The sequence below is a fragment of the Erithacus rubecula genome (assembly GCF_903797595.1).
Source record: "Erithacus rubecula genome assembly, chromosome: 10".
Classification (NCBI taxonomy): Eukaryota; Metazoa; Chordata; class Aves; order Passeriformes; family Muscicapidae; genus Erithacus; species Erithacus rubecula.
Window position 1 is genome coordinate 312,290 of NC_136662.1, and position 21,922 is coordinate 334,211.

General features: G+C 52.0%; 1 protein-coding gene across 1 annotated transcript; it reads right to left on the minus strand.

Annotated features, from left to right (window-relative positions):
- Positions 1–3,664: 3,664 nt before the first annotated feature.
- Positions 3,665–8,151, minus strand: FPGT (fucose-1-phosphate guanylyltransferase). Its single transcript, XM_079314356.1, has 4 exons — positions 8,020–8,151; positions 7,709–7,876; positions 6,309–6,401; positions 3,665–5,578 (listed from the first exon to the last, which is right to left on the minus strand). The coding sequence occupies exons 1-4, from the start codon at positions 8,087–8,089 to the stop codon at positions 4,140–4,142; spliced, it is 1,770 nt and encodes a 589-aa protein (XP_079170482.1). The 5' UTR covers positions 8,090–8,151; the 3' UTR covers positions 3,665–4,139.
- Between the last annotated feature and the right edge of the window lie 13,771 nt (positions 8,152–21,922).

Sequence of the window (21,922 nt, forward strand, 5' to 3'; positions counted from 1 at the left end):
GTGCAGGGGATCCCCAAGGAGTGCAGGGGGTCCCCAGGGGGTGCAGGGTTCCCAGGGAGTGCAGGGGTCCCCAAGGAGTGCAGGGTTCCCAGGGAGTGCAGGGGTCCCCAGGGAGTGCAGGGGGTCCCCAGGGGGTGCAGGGGTCCCCAGGGAGTGCAGGGGGTCCCCAGGGGGTGCAGGGGTCCCAGAGGGGTGACCCCTCAGAGGCCAGGGGTAGTTGCAGCTCAGAACCCCTGACACAGGAGCTGGGCATGGCACTTAGAAGGGCAATACACAATTCAAAGTGAAATGCAAACACACACACATACAAATATTTATATTCGTGTATTGAAGTGTGGTGACTGCCCCAGCAGCTGCTCTGTGTGTGAGTTCTCATGCCAGTGAAGGGTTTCAGGCAGGCAAGCACATTAACAGAACACACAGCCCTAAAACCTGATCTTGCTGCATCCCCCTGCCCAGCCTGGCTGCCTTGGCACTGCAGCCTGCCCCTGCACTTGCACACATTTACACACAAACCCACCTCACAAGAGTGGGCACTGCTGTGACAAGGGATGCTGAGATGTTTGGGAATGACTCACAGAAAGGCACGAGCCTGGCAGCTGATTCCCACATCCAGCCACCAAACCACTGGGAGGGCTGAGCTCTGAAATGTCCTTCCCAGGAGGGTTTACAGGAGTAAGGCTTTTGAAATCATCTTTATTTCAAATTGATCAGAACATATCCACAATTAACATATACCCACATTTATAATTTACTTGAGGAAGCTGTCAGTTGTTCCCATGAATTTCATTGCTCTGGTGAGGTTCAGGTGTGTCCCAGGAAATGTGTCTCAGGAGGAGAGAGGAGCCCGTGGCCCTTGGAGGGGAGCAGGTGCAGCAGTGTGTGCAGCACCGTGCTGCCATTTCTGCTCTCAGGAGAGGGGCTCAGCTGAGAGAGCAAACACAAAGCTCTGGCATCAAACAGCTTTGGGCATGAGAAGAGGCTGCAGCAAACCCACCCTGAGAAGGCACCAGCACTGCTCTGCAGATCCGGCTGATCCTTGCAGCTCACTTCTCTCAGCAGCTCCCCAAATCCTCCTGGCACACATCCCTCCCAGCTGCTGGTTTCTGTGTCAGCTGCCTTGCCCTGAGCTCTCTGTGAGGTGGCAGTCTGACAGAAACAGCCCCTCTCAGGTTTCAGCAGAGCACAGGCAGCAGGGCTGACCCTCTGGCCACAGTGCCTGCCCAGGGAGATCACTGCACTCCTGCTCATCACCAGCCCTATTCTTGTACTAAACAGCAAAACTAATTCAATAAACAAAGCTGACAGGAAAAAAAGTCATTACAAGCTCATCTTGAGTTTGTTTGAGATTGTACCAGCCCGAGTTGCATTTCAGGACAGATGGAGCAGTGACCTAGAGGACACAAAACATTGCACCCACGTGGGGAACTCTGAGAGGAACAACCCAAAGCAAACTCTGGCTCTCAGCAGAGGACCCCAGCAGAGCTGCTTGTGCCTGGCACTCTGATGAGTGCATCCCTCATCCCTCAGGAAAATGCTGTGATGGTCCTGGCTTGGGAACCTGGCCCTGGAAACTAGCAACCCCAAACCCCTGACCCTCCTGTGAAGTGTTACTGGGTGGCTTGCACAGTTTCCCAGTTTCCTTGGGACACACTTATCCCAGCTGGCTGCAGGAGAAAATTGTCATCTACACGAACAGCAGGCTGTGGAATACACAGATTACCTGGAGTTGTAAATGCAGTACAGATAAAATACATACACAGACTGAATACATCAGCCTTGGATTATTGTTATTATTATTGTCAGGAAGGCTCTGCTCTGCAGGCTTTTTGATTTTAATAAGATGTACTGACACTGCAACATGACCCTTGCTGTAAGGACTGCAATTTGTTACAGCTAAAAATGTACACACTTCATAAATAGCTGCAGTACAGAGAACTGCAGGATCAAAGAAGCATTTGGACTGAAAAAAGCCCTCCCAGACCATCAAGTCCAACCATTCCCCTGGCACTGCCAAGGCCACTACTAACCTGCCTCCAAGTGTCACATCCATGTGGCTTTCAAATCCCTCCACATGGGAAAATAATTAATACAGCTCTCTGCAAATCAAAGATATATTGTAATGTCCCTCATAACCTTTTACATTAAACTTGCTTGCAGTTCAGAAATGAAGAATGGTACACCACCAGATACTGCCACACCTGTGGAGTAAATCCATCCACCCTGCTGATGTTATCCAGGGCTAATATTGACTGAAATCTCCTCTCAATTTGAGACAGAAATGCTCAGAGTAAGAGGAAAGCCCAGACTGAAAGCAGTGCAATGGCTCTTACCTGCTAAATCTAGGCTTATTCCACTACAACAGATTTATTTTCATTCAAACCTTTGCCTCAAGATCTGACCTGGGGCTAACTGCACTAGTCCATGGCTACACCAGGCTGGCACTCCATTTTTTGTCTTGGAATTCTCACTGCTCCCTAAGCCACAGCAGCTGCTGCTGGCCCAGCCTACCACAGCCTCTCCCACAAGTTGTCTCTTTTCCCAATACTTATGTGCCACAAACAAACCCATTCCTATTTTTATCCAGTTTGCTTTCACTAATGAACTCAATAGCTGGTACTCAGGGAACTCAGAACAAATGCAATTGCAAGAGGATGCATTTCCCTGTTGCCAAACACTCAGAGAACTCACCTGGCAGCACAGCAGAGTCTGTGCCAAACCAAGCCTGGTCCCCAAGTCAAGATGCACAGTCTGTGTCTGACATGTTTCTCCTGAAATCTTTTGTGTAACAATAGATGAATAAACCATGCAAACAGGATGATATACAAATGACAACTCCATGCTCTATGACTATTTCCACTTTGTGACTTTATCTTGGACTTGAGTGTTCCCAAAGCTATGGCTTCCATTGTCTAACTACATTAACAACATTTCATTGACTTTTAGACCTCTATTTTCTCAGAAATCTTTATTCCTTTGAAGGAATTCCCAGCCTCCATGTTAACTTGTCTGTGTTTCCAGGTTTATTAAGGAAGCAGAAGCTGGTGCAGGTGACAGCAGGGGGGGCAATGCCCAGGGGATGCCATTCTGCTGCCTCCTAGGTGCCATTTGGGATTTCAGGCAGCAGGGAATAAACACTGTCGTCATGAGGCACTAAATAAAACATGAAACCCCACAGAGACACTCAGGAGCAAAGGAGGCACCATGCTCACAGCCAAATCCCACTGACACAGTGCACAGCATACTCCTAAAAGCAGCAGATTGTGTTTGGAGCTGCATCTTGGGCATCCAAAGATGGACCTAAATATCAACTTCATCTGCAGAAGGGGGAGAAGGGGCAGAGCTTCTCTCACTGTGGGGCCTCTCACAATAAACCTCTCTGCTTTTTGCTCTGCCCCACCAAGCACAGCAAGGACTGCAAGAGCTCAGTGTGGAGAAACACAAAATGCTGCTTTTGGCAGGGCACACATCACTCAGTCCACGGGTAACAAAGAGCTGGCAACTTCTCCACCACACTGCACTGCAGCCTCCAGCAACTCCCAGTAAAATAAATCAGCATCTCTTGTGGCAGGTGCTGACCCCAGTGCCAGGAGTCACAAGGGAAGAATAATCTCTCATGCCAATCTTTTTATCTCTGATGAAAAACAGGAAGGGATAAAAAAAGTTACAAAACGAAAGAGAAAAATTTATTAATGCCTAAGACAAGGTGGCTTGAGTTAAAAGCACTTTTAATCATTTTACCTCTACCTAACTGACACTGTACTGTAAAATGACAGCATGAAAAGACAGAAACCTAAGTTGAATTATTCCATGTTGCTGAAACTAATATTCTACCCTTTAAAAGCCTTTAAAGCAGTTTTCAGACAAATAGACAATTTTTTCTGTATCATATCCTGACAAAGACTGTAAGACATAACATATAACCCACAAAAAGTCACCAATTAGTGTTTTCAGATCTGAAATATTCCCCTACATTAATCAAAAGAGCAGTTTATCTGCATTTGCTGCTTTATTAATGTTATGCAATTTCTTCATTTCTACTTCAATGAGATCAGAGAAGAGATCTGTGTACTTTTCCCTTAGGATTCTTACAAGCTGGGAAGTAATCAATCATCCACAAATGAAAACAAGAGATTTATTCAAGCACTGTTTGTTCCATAATCAGACTTCTCCTTTTGTTTTTGTAGGCAGATTTCATCGTAAATCTCCTTCCTAAACCTCAGCATGTCTTCCACGTCTTTGTAGGTGAGCATTTCCTCAACAGACAGAAGCTGAAAGCCACTCAGTTTGAAAGGTGACTTGTGCCGCACAGCACTCAGCATGTTCAGCGACACCCTGGCTGATTCACTCCGAGTGGCACAGACAGGGAAAATCCTGGCAGTCCACAGCCCCAGACGCGTGTCCTCGCTGGAGAAGAGCTGCTCTGAAGCCTCCATGCCCCAGAGGCCAAGGCACTCTGGCAGGCTGGCTCCAAAGAACTGGAGGGAGTGGATATCCGACAGCGACCTGGCAGTGCTCTTCAAGTCATCGCCCACCCCGAACACCATGGTGACAAACTGCAGCCGGCCAGAGATCTGCACACTCACCGAGCTCAGGAAGCAGCCGGAGGGGATGTCTGCCCTGGAAGTGATGCAGGAGCCACTGACAATGCAGCCCTGCCCCACAGAGACCCCGGGCCCCAGCCTGCAGTGCTCGATGACGGAGCCAGGCTCCAGCTGGCACCCGGGCTGCAGGATGCTCTGCACGACGCTCAGCCGGTCCCAGCTGGCGGCCGGGCCAGGCACCAGGCTGAAAGCCACGGGCTGCAGCCCCAGCTCAAACCTCAGCTTGCTGCCAGCAGCCAGATGCAGCAGGTACTCCTGGGCAGTGCCGATGTGGTAGAAGCGGGAGTTGTTGAGGACGATGACGTGGAGGGGGGTGCCCTGCAGGAGGGAGAAGAGCTGCTGCCGCACCGCCACCGGCCCCGGGCCCTCCCTGGTGCTCCTGGTGTCATCTGGGGTGGCTCCGGGCCCCAGCGCCTGCAGAAAGTCACCGTAGGCATCTATTTCACAGCACAGGCTGCCCACCTGCTTGTAGAAGAGCAGCAGCTGCCGGGCAGTGCCGTGGTCCATGTAGAACACGCTGTCCGTGTACACGCACTGCGAGCCCCCCTGGCTCCCAGGGCAGCTGGGCCGAGGGCCAGCCCCCCTCACACACACTGCACCACTCTGCTGCATGGTCTGCAGGTCAGGCTTGTGCAGGAAACGATGGCAGGACCCGTAGAGCAGCCCCCCCTGCCCCGAGAAGCTGCTGGGGTCCAACACGAACACCCCGTGCGCGGTGCCCAGGGCCGGCTCGGAGGGGTGGGCCAGGGCAGTGAAGCCAGGCCTGTCGAAGGTGATGCTCTCTGTGGCTGCAGTGCTGTACAGCTCGATGTCGTCCGAGCAGCTGACCAGCACGCCTGGTGCCATGTGCTGGGGAAAGTCCATGTACATGGCCAGCTTCAGCTCCAGCATCTGCAGCACGGGACAGCCCAGGGGCAGCGCCGTGAAGATCTTGCCCAGGGCACTGGCACTTGGCAAACGCTGGCTGTAACCGCCTGCAAAAACACTTTTAGTTACACAGAAACACTGTATAGAGTGAGCAAAACCCAGACCTAGGCACCTACTGCACGGTACACAAAAGCATTACAAACCTCTTGGCTTGGGCATAGGCCCAAAGCAGATCTGACCTCATGTCCAGAACCCAGCCTGCCTTACACAGCTCCTACTCAACTGTGATGGATGGTGCCACCCTTCTGTTTCAGAGCTGTCACTGAAGTGACAGAAGCAAACAACACCTGCCTTCTGCTTGGAGGAGAACCCCCACATTCCTGACGGGAATTTTAAGCCAGAGATGAGTGAAGAAGGCAGTGGTTTGGTCACAACACCTGTTATCACTTGGTTTCTTTCTCCTCTGCAGAACTGATGCTGTTCCACATCTGGAAGTGGCCTGGCTCAGTGGATAAAAAGGGGAGCATTCAGCTTGCCCAGAGGTATGAGGAGCCCAAGGTCCCCTGAGGGAGGGTTGTGTTCCTTACATGGATATTTCACTGCAGAAACCTAAATCCCACTGTGAATCACACCTTTCTCACTGGCTGAGCAAGAAATGCTGAAGTGACAGTAACATCCTGCAAGCACCAATCTAACTGCAAACGATCAGACACATGGGTACTTTCCTCAAGGAACTGTAATTTGGAACTCCAGCTCCTCTGCCATTTTATTATTTTGAGGAAGAAAAAAAGGAAAAGGTATATAACTTTAGAGCAAATCACATAAAACAGGATTTACCAGAATGGATTAGCAGCACAGTGAAGGTAGTCCACTGATCACCATACTGCTCTTCCAAGCACCGAAGAGCATGAAGAGTTGACCCACCATTTCCTACAGAAAAGAGTTTTAGTGTCTGTGAGAAGAGCTGCAGTAATGCCTGCTGTGCCAGCCAGAGATGGGATAGTCCTGCTGCTGTCCCTTGGCTGGTAAGATCATACACAGAAGCTGGTCCCAGTCCCTCTCAAGCCTGTGCTCTCTGAGCAGACAGCTCCAGGGAAAACTGTGTGAAACTCTCCCAGGCACTTCTGCACAGCCCCACCATCTGAAGCATTTCATCCATTAAACAGGCCTTACCTCCGCCACAAAAAACAGCTCCTGGAAGAAACGAGTCACATAAAAGCCTACTAATGGGTTTAAGGCAGTGCTCAGAAGCACTTCTGACATGTACAGTATGGAAATAAGGAAGATTTGGGATCTGAGGAAATGGTTTGGGATATTTTGTGTGCTCCTACAACTTAAAACTGCTAGACTCCTGAGAATTAGCCTCTGAATATTACTCCGTACTGCAGATAATACTTTGTATATCAAAGGAAATGGGAATTAAGAATTACAGGATGTTACTACGAGCAATGAGGCCAGTTTAACATGAGCACTGGGCAGTGTACTAAACCATAATCAAACTGCTTAAATAACCAGATCAAGGTAAGTATGAATAGTGCTATCCCATACCCCAGGACACGCTGCGAGCCGAGCCCTGCCCGGGCTGCGCGCACCGATCCCGATCCCGATCCCGATCCCGATCCCGCCCCGCGCACCGATCCTGATCCCGATCCCGATCCCACGCACCGATCCTGATCCCGATCCCGATCCCAATCCCGATCCCGATCCCGGCCCCGGCCCCACGCACCGATCCCGATCCCAATCCCGATCCCTATCCCGATCCCGGTCCCGATCCCGATCCCGATCCCAATCCCGATCCCTATCCCGATCCCGGCCCCGCGCACCGATCCCGATCCCGATCCCAATCCCGATCCCGATCCCGGCCCCACGCACCGATCCCGATCCCGATCCCGGCCCCAATCCCAATCCCGGTCCCGATCCCGATCCCGGCCCCACGCACCGATCCCGAATCCGATCCCGATCCCGATCCCGATGCCGGCCCCACGCACCGATCCCGATACCGATCCCGATCCCGGTCGCGATCCCGATCCCGGCCCCGCGCACCGATCCTGATCCCGATCCCGATCCCGATCCCAATCCCGGTCCCGATCCCGATCCCGATCCCGGCCCCGCGCACCGATCCTGATCCCGATCCCAATCCCGATCCCAATCCCGATCCCGATCCCGATCCCGATCCCGATCCCGATCCCGGTCCCGGTCCCGGTCCCGATCCCGATCCCGATGCCGGCCCCACGCACCGATCCTGGGCCCCGGCGGGTCGGCGCACACCAGGTACCGCACCCCGCGGGGCAGCTGCCCCCGCCGCAGCTTCTCCCGCAGCTGCTCCCGGAACGCGCCCGCCTGCGCCGCGTCCGCCGCCGTCAGCACCACCGCGTCCCACAGCTCGCCGGGCCGGGCGGCCGCGCCTGCGGAACGGCACCGATCAGACCGGCCCGCGGGAACGGCACCGCTGAGACTCCGCCGGACACGGCCCGGCCCGAGCCCCGCGGGCCGCCCCAGCCCATCCCGGCCCATCCCGCCCGCCCCATCCCGAGCCATCCCGCCGCACCCCGCAGCGCCGCGAACCGCTCCAGCCGCCGGGCCGTGTGCTCCCGCCGCTCGGCGCTGCGCGGGCCCATGGCCGCGGAACAGCCGGCCCGGCCTGGCGGCACAGCGGCACGGAAACGGCGGCGGCGCCGGGGCGGAGCGCAGCGCTCGGGACCGCCCGGCCGGGCGGGGCTGGGGCGGGGCTGGGGCGGGGCTGGGGCGGGGCTGGGGCGGCTCCACCGGGCTGGGAGCGGGGCTGGGAGCGGCTCTGCCGGGCGGGGATGGGAGCGGCTCGGGAGCAGCTCCGGGCACTCACCGTGGGTAGGGACGGATGCCCGGTTTGTCAATCTGGCGAGGAGCAGAGTCCGAAGGGCAGCCGCAGTCCCGTTTTCAGCCTCAGTCCCGTTCCCAGCCCCGGTCCCGTTCCCAGCCCCGGTCCCGTTCCCAATCCCCAGTTCCGTTTTCAGCCTCAGTCCCGTTCCCAGCCCCGGTCCCGTTCCCAGCCCCAGTCCCGTTTTCAGCCTCAGTCCCGTTCCCAGCCCCGGTCCCGTTCCCAATCCCCGGTACCGTTCTCAGCCCCAGTCCCGTTCCCAGCCCCAGTCCCGTTCCCAATCCCCAGTCCCGTTTTCAGCCTCAGTCCCGTTCCCAATCCCCAGTCCCGTTCCCAGCCCCAGTCCCGTTCCCAGCCCCAGTCCCGTTTTCAGCCTCAGTCCCGTTCCCAATCCCCAGTCCCGTTCCCAATCCCCAGTCCCGTTCCCAATCCCCAGTCCCGTTCCCAGCCCCGGTCCCGTTCCCAATCCCCAGTCCCGTTCCCAATCCCCAGTCCCGTTCCCAATCCCCAGTCCCGTTCCCAATCCCCAGTCCCGTTCTCAGCCCCAGTCCCGTTCCCAATCCCCAGTCCCGTTCCCAATCCCCAGTCCCGTTCCCAGCCCCAGTCCCGTTCCCAGCCCCAGTCCCGTTCCCAATCCCCAGTCCCGTTCCCAATCCCCAGTCCCGTTCCCAATCCCCAGTCCCGTTCTCAGCCCCAGTCCCGTTCCCAATCCCCAGCCCCGTTCCCAATCCCCAGTCCCGTTCTCAGCCCCAGTCCCGTTCCCAGCCCCAGTCCCGTTCCCAGCCCCGTTCCCGTTCCCAGCCCCGGTCCCGTTCCCAGCCCCGGTCCCGTTCCCAGCCCCAGTCCCGTTCCCAATCCCCAGTCCCGTTCCCAATCCCCAGCCCCGTTCCCAATCCCCAGTCCCGTTCTCAGCCCCAGTCCCGTTCCCAGCCCCAGTCCCGTTCCCAGCCCCAGTCCCGTTCCCAATCCCCAGCCCCGTTCCCAATCCCCAGTCCCGTTCTCAGCCCCAGTCCCGTTCCCAGCCCCAGTCCCGTTCCCAGCCCCGTTCCCAGCCCCAATCCCCAGTCCCGTTCCCAGCCCCAGTCCCGTTCCCAGCCCCGTTCCCAGCCCCGTTCCCGTTCCCAGCCCCAGTCCCGTTCTCAGCCCCAGTCCCGTTCCCAATCCCCAGTCCCGTTCCCAGCCCCCCTGCCCGGGCTGTCCGGCCGCGCCCGGAGCGGAGCCGAGCCCAGCCCTCTCTGCAAGAGAAAATTGCCAGGACTTTATCCACAACAGCACTCCTGTCGTCTGTGGACATTGTACATATGTTTGCCTGTAGGGCCAGAAAATTATGCAATCCAAAGAAGTTGATTTTAGCAATTTTTTTTATTATTATATTATTATATTATTATATTTCTAGCTCCCTTTTCGTAGTGTTTTTGCTTTTTTGTATTTTTGTAATTTTTATATGCTTTGATGATTGTTATAATAAATAAGACAGTAGCTAGGGACGTAGGGCAGCCACAAGGCAGTTAGGTCGCTGATAGTGAATAGGGACAGGACTTATCATTTCATAAAACGTCAATTACCACCCGATTTGGACCAATTTACCGGATTGGTCCAAGGTGGACGGGCCACCTTTACTTAACCCGGAAAAGGAACAGATATTATTTATATGTGCTGGAGAAATAGCCCCTGGCAGCACTCACACCGCTGAAGCGTTTTCCAGCTGAAGGTTTCCCTCTCTGCGGTCCCTTGCCTCGGATATTGTGGGTTTTGATCTGCGGGTTCTGTTTGTGTTCAGCCTGTTGAGATGACAGATACCAAGTGCAGTCGGGGGGTATGAAGGCTTTGCCGTGATAAGATCTCATTATACACAAATCTTACAATAAAAAGTAGCTGTAAAAGCACAATGGGAGCTACCGAGGGGAAGAAAAAAAAAATTAAAAAAAGAACTTATGAAGTTTAAAAAAAGTACGAAAAGTACAAAACAAGGCAGCATTTGTTCTGAGCACGCTTACCCCACCGAATCCCATCAAAGCGTGAGAGGAGGAGCTGTGCCTGACCTGCGGTGTGAGCGGTGACCTGTGCTGCCGGCGGGAGAGCCCGAGGCCCCCGACACCTCAGACGGAAAACGCTCCAGCTCTGAGTATTTATGGAAGTGCTGAGATTTGATGGCATTTTCGTAATCTAAGCTCTTGCAGAGGCACTGTGAGAAACTGCTTGTTCTCAGCAGTGATGGACCTGTAACACCAGACCTGCTGCTCAGCTTTGCCCGGCTTAAATAGCAACAAAAAATAACTACTAAAGGAAAGTCTCTGATTCAGCTGAGATTTCCTGTAATCCCACCCAGAACAGTAAATATCTGGTATTTCAAGGTGAATTAAATGCGTTGGTAAGTGCTGCGAGTCTGTGCCCGTACTGGTCCTTTTTCTTAGATTTTAAATGCTGCATAAAAACCAGGAGGAAATGCCTACGAGGTTCAGGTGGCAAAAATAAACAGGTGTGGTGCTGAGTCGTGCCATGCAGGAAGAATTTCTCCAAGGAAAGATGCTCAGGGCTCGGCGGGGGCTGCCAGGGAGGGTCGGAGTGCCCATTCCTGGAGGTGGCACTGAGTGCCCGGGGATGGGGACAGGGTGGGGATGGGGATGGGATGGGATAATGGGATGGGATGATGGGATGGGATGGGATAATGGGATGGGATGGGATGGGATGGGATGGGATGGGATGGGATGGGATGGGATGGGATGGGATGGGATGGGATGGGATGGGATGGGATGGGATCAATGGGATGAGATGGGATGGGATGGGATGAGATAATGGGATGGGATGGGATGGGGCACAGGGTGGGCTCAGGGTGACACTGAGTGCCCTGGGCTGGGCACAGGGTGGGGATGGGCACAGGGTGGGATGGGATGGGATGGGATAATGGGATAATGGGATGGGATGGGATAATGGGATGGGGATGGGATGGGATGGGCACAGGGTGGGCTCCAGGCCCTGCTCCATTCCCATGGATGGCTTCTCCCCTCCCTCCTCCCTGCCAGGCCTGGCACAGCCCCTGCTCCTGGCTGCCAGCGCTCATTAGTGCTGGCTCGGCTTGATTAGTTTCCCAGTTCTCACACATGCAGTTACTTATGGTTTGGATTTATTTTGCATAAATTATCTGTCACAGTGGAAATGTCCCTGCTGCATGCTGGTGGCCAGGTCAGCTCATGGAAAAATAACTCACCTGTGTTGTTATTTGTATAATACGTATATTAACACCATATTGTTATACTGGTAGTATTATAAAAAGAGGGATGCAGTTCAGAGCATTTGCCTATAAATAACCTTTCTCTCTCTAAAATTAGTCTTTCTGGGTATAAGAAATTATTTTTTTAGTAATACATAATTTGATAAAAAAGCTTTCACAAAAATAGACATGAAACATGTTGTGAACATTTTATTAAAGTCATATGTAAGACAAATGTCAAATATTTTCTGAGCACATCAGCTGTGACTGTGCTGGGCTTAGTTACCTGTCAAAGGTAATATCTGCAATTTATTGGAGACAAAGCAATTGAAACTCTTAGCAGAAGATAAATGATCTTTTTAGCCAGAGTATAGAGTCCATAATTACAGTGGGAAACAGATTAGGAAAAATAGCATTCCATCATTTCTCCTGTTTGACATTTGCAGAAGTTCAGGGTATTTATTTAATATTTAAACAGCCCATCTCAGAAATGTTTCCAGTGTTTGATGTGGTTGAGCACTTCCCTGACACCTTCATCATTCACCCAGATTATTTTTGTGGGCGCAGATACAACATTTTAAGATTCTGTCTTTTTATCTGCTGTGTGTTTGTACCCAGAGAGTTTGTTAAACTGCTAATGAGTCCCACGGGGCAGCATGTTGGAATTAAGCAGACATTGATACCTGCTAGAAATAAATTTAAAAAGCCCAGGGAAAAGTCTCTCTCCCCATATACGAACAGTCTGAAGCGGAGCTGTGCTGTCCCATCCTGGGAGGGTTTGAAATGAAAGAGGAGAGATCTGGACTGGAGACTGGGGACAAACGGTTCCCTGTGAGGGTGGGCAGGGCTGGCACAGGTGCCCTGGATCCCTGCAGAGCCAAGGCCAGGCTGGACACGGGGCTGAGCCTGGGACAGTGACAGTGCCCTGCCCTGGCACAGGGCACAGTGGCAGGAGCCTGAAGGTCCTTCCCACCCAGACCTGCCTGGGGTCCTGTCAGCTCTGCATTCCCGAGGTTTTCTGAGAGCCCTGGACTGCGGTGAGGTTATTCTCTCCAGGAGATGGCACCATACATTCAGACTTATTTTAAAAACCAACCCAACCACAGCAAAATCTTCCAGCATATGGAGGAAACGCTTGCACAGGTCCATGTGTTATCCTCACCACGTCGTGTACAAGGTTCTATTTTTGATATAATCACCAAATATTTGTTAACTCTTACTCCTGAAAGCAGTCCTTGAGAAATGTCTGGTGAGAAGCAGAGTGGAGGAGTTCAGTGGGCAGGCTCCAGAGGAGGGTTCAGGGAGGGGGAGGCAGTCTCTGCTTTTGGCTGTTGTGTGTTTTTGGGTCTGAGACATGGGGAGCAAGACAGGGCTGTGGGCTGCTGTGTTCCTGTGCTACACGAGGTCCTGCAACCCAGGCTTTGCACTAACAGTGATGGTACTGAATCCTGGTTTTAGTAGGATTGATAGGACTGGATCCAAGTTCCCTGATAGCAAACGTACCTTAGAAATGTTTCGTTTTTTGGTTTTGCTGGGTTTTTTTCCTTGTTTGTCTGGTTTTTTTATAATGTTTGGGATTGTTCTGTGCTATTCCAGGCACCTGAGGGTGTCCCTTGGGTGGTGGCCTCGTGCTGGGGTCCAGCTGGGCCCTGGCTCAGCCCCAGGATCTGCCCTGGCCCCAGCCTGGGCACCCTGAGCAGGGCTGGTTTGGAGTCAGTGAGTTTGGGGTTCTCTGAACCCCTCCAGGAGAAATCAAGGTGCAGGATTGCTCCTGGCACCCCCAGCTCTGTGCTTGTGGAAATGAGGGGCTTGCAGCAAAACCTGGCTTTGCATTCCCAGGTGAGCTCCCTGAACAGTGATGCTGATGCTGGAAGACAGGAATGATTATTTTGTACTGCTGCTGGCAGCAGTATCAATATTCTTATTTTCTGTTCATTCCCAGCACTTTTCCTTTTCAATACTGCACTTTCTTCCCTTAACACACGGCTTTTGTTTCCGTTGCACTTATTTGTTATAAATACATTATTGTCTATCGGCTGCACAAATGTCTTTTGGGAATTTTTTCTTCAAAGGCAGGGGAGGAAAGAGGGAGAGGTTTTCTTCTGCTTTTGGAGCTGGCCAGTGCTCCTGGCCAGCCAGGGAGGCAGCTCTGCTCCCTGAGCTCTTCTGGGGCAATTTCTCTGATGAATTAGGTACAAAATATCTTTTTTCTTTCAGAGTCAGGCATCTGTGTCTCGTCCCAATTACATTTTTTCCTCTCTAACCCATTTTTGTTCAAGTTGCTGCCAAGGGCAGTTGTGACTATGTTCTTCCATTGATACCATACAGAGGGGATCTGCTATAATTATTGCTTAAACTGAGCATTTCAAAAGTGAAAATGTTGGGAGCTGTATGGCCCAAGTGGCTTTGGGCCAGGCTGGAATGTGCCCCTGCTCCTCTGCTGAGCTGGGTGTGCAGGGCAGAGGGCAAAGGGCTGGCATTTCACACTTTCTGCTGTATTGCCCCTTCATTGGAAACCAATTAATCCTGGATTTTGTGTGCCCAGCAGAGGAGATGAGTCAGTGTCAGTGGGCAGACATGTGGGAACGCTTCCACAGCATCTAGTCTTCCCTTTAAAAGCAGAAAAAACTAGAGAGAATAGCAAATAATTCTCTCTTTTTCCATCCCTGTCTTTAATAAAAGTCTAACAAAGCAGTGTTGGAATGGGTAGGGACCTGGTAAATGTGATTAAACCTCCCTGTGTGATCTGGGGCACTGAATGAACCCCGAGCTTCCCTTCTGGATATATCACCTCACTGAAAACTCACAATATTTTCTACCAAGAAAGACTGGAAGATGTGGGGTTTTGAAGGATGGGGAGGTTGTAGAGTACAAAGGTGCCTAATAGTGGCTCTGCAAGGAAAAAAGCAAAGGGCACAAAGAGCTGTTGTTGGTTGTGGGGGCATCCAGGAGCCAGTGGAGCTGAGGGGTGTGAAAACTTGAGTGTTGTGTGCAGCTCTGAGCCCCTTGTTTATCACCAGATTTAGTCACTAAGAATTTCTGGTTAGTAAAAATATGAAGAATGTTAACAATTACCTTTTAGATGCAAAAAATGGGTACTTGATTTTTTTTTTTTTGTCTTTATCACCTCCTTAAAGGAAGAAGAAAAAGACACGAGGAGGCTCTGGCAGCCAGGGAAGGAATTGAGGCTCCCCAAAGACTTTTTAAAGTGGCTCTAAAGAGATTCCAGACACTGCAAAAGAGCAAAGCACTTTCTACAGTGCAGAGGAAAACAAGTATTTTTAAGGGATTTAAGTATATTTAACATAAAACTTGTAGATTTATAAGAGTCTAATCATTACAATAATTTAAAGTCCATGATTGTTATTATTGCTATTATCAGAAATGGAATGCTAAAAACAAATGATATCTATATATTGAATAGGATCATACATATTTCATAGGACATATTATACTGCAAAATAAGTTGCCCTGTAGCCATGGCAATGACTTTTGAGTTACCCTTTTTGATGCCTTAATGCACTGCTCTGCATGTTTTAGTGTCAGGCCTCTGAACATGCCCAGCGCTCAGAAGCTCCAGCTGAGAGGGAATTTAAAGTGTAATTACGGAGCCAACTGTGACACGTGTGGATAAATGGTGCTGGGGGCAGGGGCCAGTCTGGGGGGACTGGGGGGACTGGGGGGGCTGGGCAGCAGCCAGGGGATCGTGGTGCTCATCCCCAGACCTCACACACCCCAGGAAAATGGGTTTGCTAGAGGCTGTCAGTGCCCATGGCCCTGCTACGTGTCCTCAGTGAAGGAACTTTTCAGAGTGCAATGGAAACACCAAGGCCAGCATTGACTCCCCAGTTCAATTCCAGGCCAGGGAAGAACGAATGGGATTGCTGAAGGCCATGGGGTCCTCCTGATGATCTTGTTCTGAACAGGATATCTGTCTGTAACAGCAACAAAAAATAAAAATAAGGGCATTCTGGAATATATTTAAAGGTAATAATATTGTATAGATAACCCCTTCCTCTCTCATATTATGGCTGTCTACTTTTATTTCGAGTGTTTTCTTTGATTTCTGTGTCAAAGAGCTGATGGGCACATCAGGGCTGATAAGATCCAGCTGAGATTAAAATTACCTCGGGTTTGTGGTGGAGAAGAGTTTCTACACGCCAGACCTCATGAAAGCAGAAGGTGTGGATGCATGGTGGGTGCTGAACTCTCATTTACCCCCTCACTGGGACAGGAGCTGCTCCTGGTCCAGGGGCTGCCGAGCCATTGAAATCTCTGTTGCAGGTTTTATTGCAGTGGGAGGTGTCCCTGCATGCCAGGGTGGCACCGGGGGGCTCTGAGGCCCCTTGCAACCCAAACCCGGGATTCTATAATTCTGTGTGAGGCTGGCATTAAACAGCCAGTGTACAGAATATCCCAGGTTCTCCAGAGGGACATTAATTAACATGTTTGGGGCCGGAATTCACGTTCTCCCCTTGGCTGCAGGTGCCTCACACAGCTCCGAGGTGACACTGCAGTCTCTCAGAATCACACCCGCGCGGCACAGGGTGACATTCCTGCCGCCTTGACTCGGTGGTGACATTAGCACCCAATTATCTTGCAGCGGGTTTAACAGCACCAGTCACATCCTGTGGATCACAGGCTGCGCCACCGCCATGAGCCGAGTCTGCTGGGGACACGCTCGGGCCGCCAGCAGCGGGGGGATCCGGGAGCATCCCCCGGATTCGGGGGCTGACCCTGCAGGGGGCTGTGGGGACACAGCGGGGAAAAGGGGAGGGATTGGGCTGGAAAACCTGAGAGGAATAGAGTCACACTAATACACGAATTAGTGCGATGGGGCGGGAGGCCCCGCCCCCGGGGAGGCCCCGCCCACCAGGAGAAAAAGCCCTGCCCACCAGGGAATTAGCCCCGCCCACCACAAAATAAACCCCGCCCATCAGGAGAGGAAGCCCCACCCCATGGAAGAAACCCCGCCCATCAGGGAATGAAGCCCCGCCCACCAGTGTCTCCTTTATTACAGCCCATCACAGAACACAGAACAAAAAACGAATACAGCTTCACATCTCAGTATTATTCAAATGAGTTCCGATCTTTTTAATATATTTTTTTAAATGCCTGACCTGGTTTGGGGATGGTTTTATGCAAGTTTACTGTCATCACTCCTAAATATTACCTGCTTGCTTAGCACTTGAGGTCACTTCAGGTAATTGCAGAATTTAGTTTTAATGACATGCATGGTTAGCAATGAGCTGCATTGGCCACCCAGAGCAGTTGTCCTCATGTTATCAGTCACTGCTGAGATATTCACAAGGGAAATCTTATCATCCTGCACAGAGACAGAGAAACAAACATTGCATTTAATTGTATGACCAAGCACCAGAGTCATAATCTTTATATGACAGTTAATGCTTTCACCACTTATCAATTCCCTTACTATGTTACTCTTTGAAAAGTGAAGTGCTGAACAAATAAGTTGATCTTTCTCTTCTACATATGTAAAGACGGAGTGTGATTGAGTAAGTCTACTGAAAACGTTGATTTGATATGAATTGTTCTACTAAATCATGATGGCATCTCTGTGTCTTGTTAAATGGATATTCCTTTCACATTTAGAAACAGTTTCCATGCGTTTTGTGAGGGCTGTGTTTCAGCTGAGCCCGTGGTACCTGAGGCTGAGGCAGCTCAGAGCATCCTCGGGGCAGAGCTGATCCTTTCTGCTGATCCTGGAGTGTTCCTTTGGTCTGGGTGGATTCACAGCATCCCCAGGAGCAGAGCTGATCCCCACAGCTGATCCTGGGGTGCTCCTTTGGTCTGGGTGGATTCACAGCATCCCCAGGAGCAGAGCTGATCCTTTCTGCTGATCCTGGGGTGTTCCTTTGGTCTGGGTGGATTCACAGCATCCCCAGGAGCAGAGCTGATCCCCACAGCTGATCCCGGGGTGCTCCTTTGGTCTGGGTGGATTCACAGCATCCCCAGGGGCAGAGCTGATCCTTTCTGCTGATCCTGGGGTGTTCCTTTGGTCTGGGTGGATTCACAGCATCCCCAGGGGCAGAGCTGATCCCCACAGCTGATCCTGGAGTGTTCCTTTGGTCTGGGTGGATTCACAGCATCCCCAGGGGCAGAGCTGATCCTTTCTGCTGATCCCAGGGTGCTCCTTTGGTCTGGGTGGATTCACAGCATCCCCAGGGGCAGAGCTGATCCTTTCTGCTGATCCTGGGGTGCTCCTTTGGTCTGGGTGGATTCACAGCATCCTCAGGAGCAGAGCTGATCCCCACAGCTGATCCTGGGGTGTTCCTTTGGTCTGGGTGGATTCACAGCATCCCCAGGGGCAGAGCTGATCCCCACAGCTGATCCTGGGGTGTTCCTTTGGTCTGGGTGGATTCACAGCATCCCCAGGGGCAGAGCTGATCCCCACAGCTGATCCTGGGGTGTTCCTTTGGTCTGGGTGGATTCACAGCATCCCCAGGGGCAGAGCTGATCCTTTCTGCTGATCCTGGAGTGTTCCTTTGGTCTGGGTGGATTCACAGCATCCTCAGGAGCAGAGCTGATCCCCACAGCTGATCCTGGGGTGTTCCTTTGGTCTGGGTGGATTCACAGCATCCCCAGGGGCAGAGCTGATCCTTTCTGCTGATCCCGGGGTGTTCCTTTGGTCTGGGTGGATTCACAGCATCCCCAGGAGCAGAGCTGATCCCCACAGCTGATCCTGGGGTGTTCCTTTGGTCTGGGTGGATTCACAGCATCCCCAGGAGCAGAGCTGATCCCCACAGCTGATCCTGGAGTGTTCCTTTGGTCTGGGTGGATTCACAGCATCCCCAGGGGCAGAGCTGATCCCCACAGCTGATCCTGGGGTGTTCCTTTGGTCTGGGTGGATTCACAGCATCCCCAGGAGCAGAGCTGATCCCCACAGCTGATCCTGGAGTGTTCCTTTGGTCTGGGTGGATTCACAGCATCCCCAGGAGCAGAGCTGATCCCCACAGCTGATCCTGGGGTGCTGCCCTGCTCTGGCAGGATTCCTGCACCTGTGACTGACAGGACACACCTGAGCAATCCCCCGTGTGCCAGCTGTTTTCTGCATGTCCAAAATTAGTTTTGTCTCTCAGTTCTCTCCTGGATTTTTCCCTCGAGGGCTCTTTATTAAACAACTGTTTAAATCTTTGGAAGAATCAAGTCTGAAAGAATCTGGAAACAGCGTGAAAGTCACAGAGTCAGACTGAAATCTTGCTGCTACTTGGATGAGTTTCCTGAAGTTTGACATGATTTGTTTTATGTATGACCGAGCTGTGGTGGCCATTCCTAATCAGTGTGGACAGAGAGCTGCTGAAGTGAGAGGTGTTTAATTGGTGATAATCACCTGCTAACGAAGCCAGCCAGGGCTGAGCTGTCCTGTGAGCTGGCACCCAGCTGGGCAGGGGGTGCCCTCAGTGCAGCCTTGCTGAGGAATCAGCACAGAGAGCTTCTCTTTGGTTCCTGGGAAGAGATGAGATGTGTTTTCTGCCAACCATTCAGGTGTGAGCAGCTGACTGAGCAAACGCAAACACAGACTCTGACCAAGCTGGGGGACAGGGCACGCTGAGCCTCGCTGTGTCGTGCTGACATCAAAAAACAAACCAAAATATTCACCTTTAATGAAACCCAGGAGCTGTTTGTCCCCTGCAGAGGCACTGGAGATGCACCCACCCATTCAGCAGCTCCTGCTGTGCTCCTCTGCTTCAGCTCTGAAACCAAAACCCTTGGGGGCTTGGGCTGTATTGCATTTCTATGATTGTAGTGCTGGCAGTAAGGGTTTCCTGTGGAGCAAGGAGGAGATGAACATTAAAAAAGGTAAAGTGGCCAGTAATTGACCCTGCTAACAAACGGGGGAGACTCTTGGTGGTGATCTCTGTGCTTTGCACAGTGTGTGGGTGCAAAGCAAACAGGGATTTCCTGGGCTGGTGGGGTGTGAGCACTCGATGTGCCAGGTTAATAATGCTCGTGGGAACGGGGTAATGGGCAGGGTGTCCTCTGAGCACAGAGATTCCACTGCCCAGAGTGCTGGGAAAAGGAGGAACCCAATAATGCACACAGGGCTGAGTGCTGGGTAAAGGAGCCCAATAATGCACACAGGGCTGAGAGTTGGGTAAAGGAGCCCAATAATGCACACAGGGCTGAGAGCTGGGCACAGGAACCCAATAATGCACACAGGGCTGAGTGCTGGGTAAAGGAGCTCAATAATGCACACAGGGCTGAGAGCTGGGTAAAGGAGGAACCCAATAATGCACACAGGGCTGAGAGCTGGGCACAGGAACCCAATAATGCACACAGGGCTGAGTGCTGGGTAAAGGAGCCCAATAATGCACACAGGGCTGAGAGCTGGGCACAGGAACCCAATAATGCACACAGGGCTGAGTGCTGGGTAAAGGAGGAACCCAATAATGCACACAGGGCTGAGAGCTGGGCACAGGAACCCAATAATCACACAGGGCTGAGTGCTGGGTAAAGGAGCCCAATAATGCACACAAGGGGTGAGAGCTGGGCACAGGAACCCAATAATCACACAGGGCTGAGTGCTGGGCAGGGCAGAGCAGGCAGTCCTTTCTCAGAGAGTGGATCAGCCCAGTGAAGCCCTTTGGGGATGCAGTGTCCCGAACAGGCAGATGTGAGCTGCTGCCCGGGGTGTTTGGCACAGGCAGTGCTGGTTGCTGCTCCCCAGGCTCCCTGCCCTGCTCTGCCCGTGCTGCTCTGCAGCCCCAGCACCGTCCCCTCCTGCCAGGGGTGGCTCAGATCAGTCGGGGCAGCTCAGGGGGCATGTGGCTTTGCGGGATGCCAGTGCTGCTGTGTGCCCTCTGCCTGGGCACTGGTGGCACTCCCCTCACCTGCCAGGACCCTGCTGCAGCATCCCAGCGATCTGGTTCCTGCTGCTGTGCCCTCTCTGGCGCTTCTGCTGCCCTCGGTGCTGCTGCTGTGTGCAGATGCTGAGATGCACGATCACCTCAGCTGCCCCTGCCCTGCAGAGCTCCCAGTGATCTCTCATTTGTAATGCCGAGCCCAGTTTGCACCCTCAGCGTGCAGGACCACAGCGAATCTCCGAGCTCATCGGTCCTGTTTGTTCTGTTTCACAGCGGGAGGGGCTGGTGGGGCTCTGCTGGGTGTGTCTGTCTCTGGGCTGCTGAGTGCTCGGGCCACAGTTTGTTTGTTTATTTATCATTTAAAATGCTGTTTATTGTACCCTAATGATGCAGCGATTCACGGGCGGTGGGTGGCAGAGCCCAGCCCACAGCTCTGGGTTCCTCTGAAAGCTTTTTCCAGTTCTGGTTACGATGCATTAAACACTTTTCATTACAGAGCATTTTAAAACACGACAACCAATCAATTCCTCCACTGTTACCTACAGCCTGTCACTACTAACATTGCCATATTCATGTCGCTGTTTTCCAATCACCAAAAGTTACTGTGTTACAGTTTAAGCTAGAAGTTGAAAATTCTGAGTTCTTTTCTCCACCTGGCAACATTGGCATTTTTGTTTGTCTGTGAAAATCTTTCTCCTTGGTAAAAACATATTTTGTTTGAGGTGGGTTTATCCTTTGCTCAGAGTCATAAAAGCCCATCCAACTCACTTGCTCTTTGCCTTCTTAGTCACCCAGTACAACTCAGCAATTCTTTTTTTTTTTTTTTCCACATTAAAACTTGCTATTATTTCTATTCCTTCTCCAGATTCTGCATTCAAGGATCCCTCTACACACACATCGGTGAGACCTCCCTGTCACACCCTGATCCTTCCCAGCAGCTCATTCCAGCCCTGCCATGGCAGGGACCCCTCCCCTGGAGCTGCTCTGAGCCCTGTCCTGCCTTTTTGAAAAATGGATGGTTCACATTGGATTTTTCAGCAAATTGCCTGCCTGTGCTGATGAAACTCCAGCCTGGCCATGGTTTCAGCCTGGTTTTGGGATTCAGCACATCCTGTGTATTGCCAGTGACAACTGGGCCTAAAGAAAATACCAGCAATCCCTGCATTAATCAGCAAATGAATTTGCTCTGCCTGTGCTAATATTGATTTTTCCCTCCAGTTTTGCAAATCTTGGCTAATGAACTTCCTGGCAAGAGTGCTTGCCAAAAAAACAAAGAAAAATTTGGTCAAATATTGTAGAATTTTGATGGCATACGAAACGAGGGTATAAATCCCAGAGTGTATTTGCTAGAACCCAGCTATGAAGTTCACCTTGCCAAGAAAAACATGAACGATTATCTGAGTTGCTTGCTTGTAGGCAGCAGGCAGATTTTCTTGCAGGATGTGTTCAGGGAGCGCTGCCTGAGGGGAGTTAGAGCAGATGCTCAGGGTCATCCCAGCTGGCTGTGGAATGTCCTGTAGAGCCCAGCTGCAGTGCTGGGAGGGCAGTGGTGCTGGAC

Bases quoted from the DNA above. Each gene is read 5' to 3' on its own strand.
- FPGT (XM_079314356.1), bottom strand. From the start codon at position 8,089: ATGGGCCCGCGCAGCGCCGAGCGGCGGGAGCACACGGCCCGGCGGCTG. The intron at 6,402-7,708 runs GTGCGTGGGGCC...TCTTTTCTGTAG, and splicing joins CCCGCCGGGGCCCAGGATCG to GAAATGGTGGGTCAACTCTT. The intron at 5,579-6,308 runs GTAAATCCTGTT...GTGTTTTTGCAG, and splicing joins TGTGCTGCTAATCCATTCTG to GCGGTTACAGCCAGCGTTTG.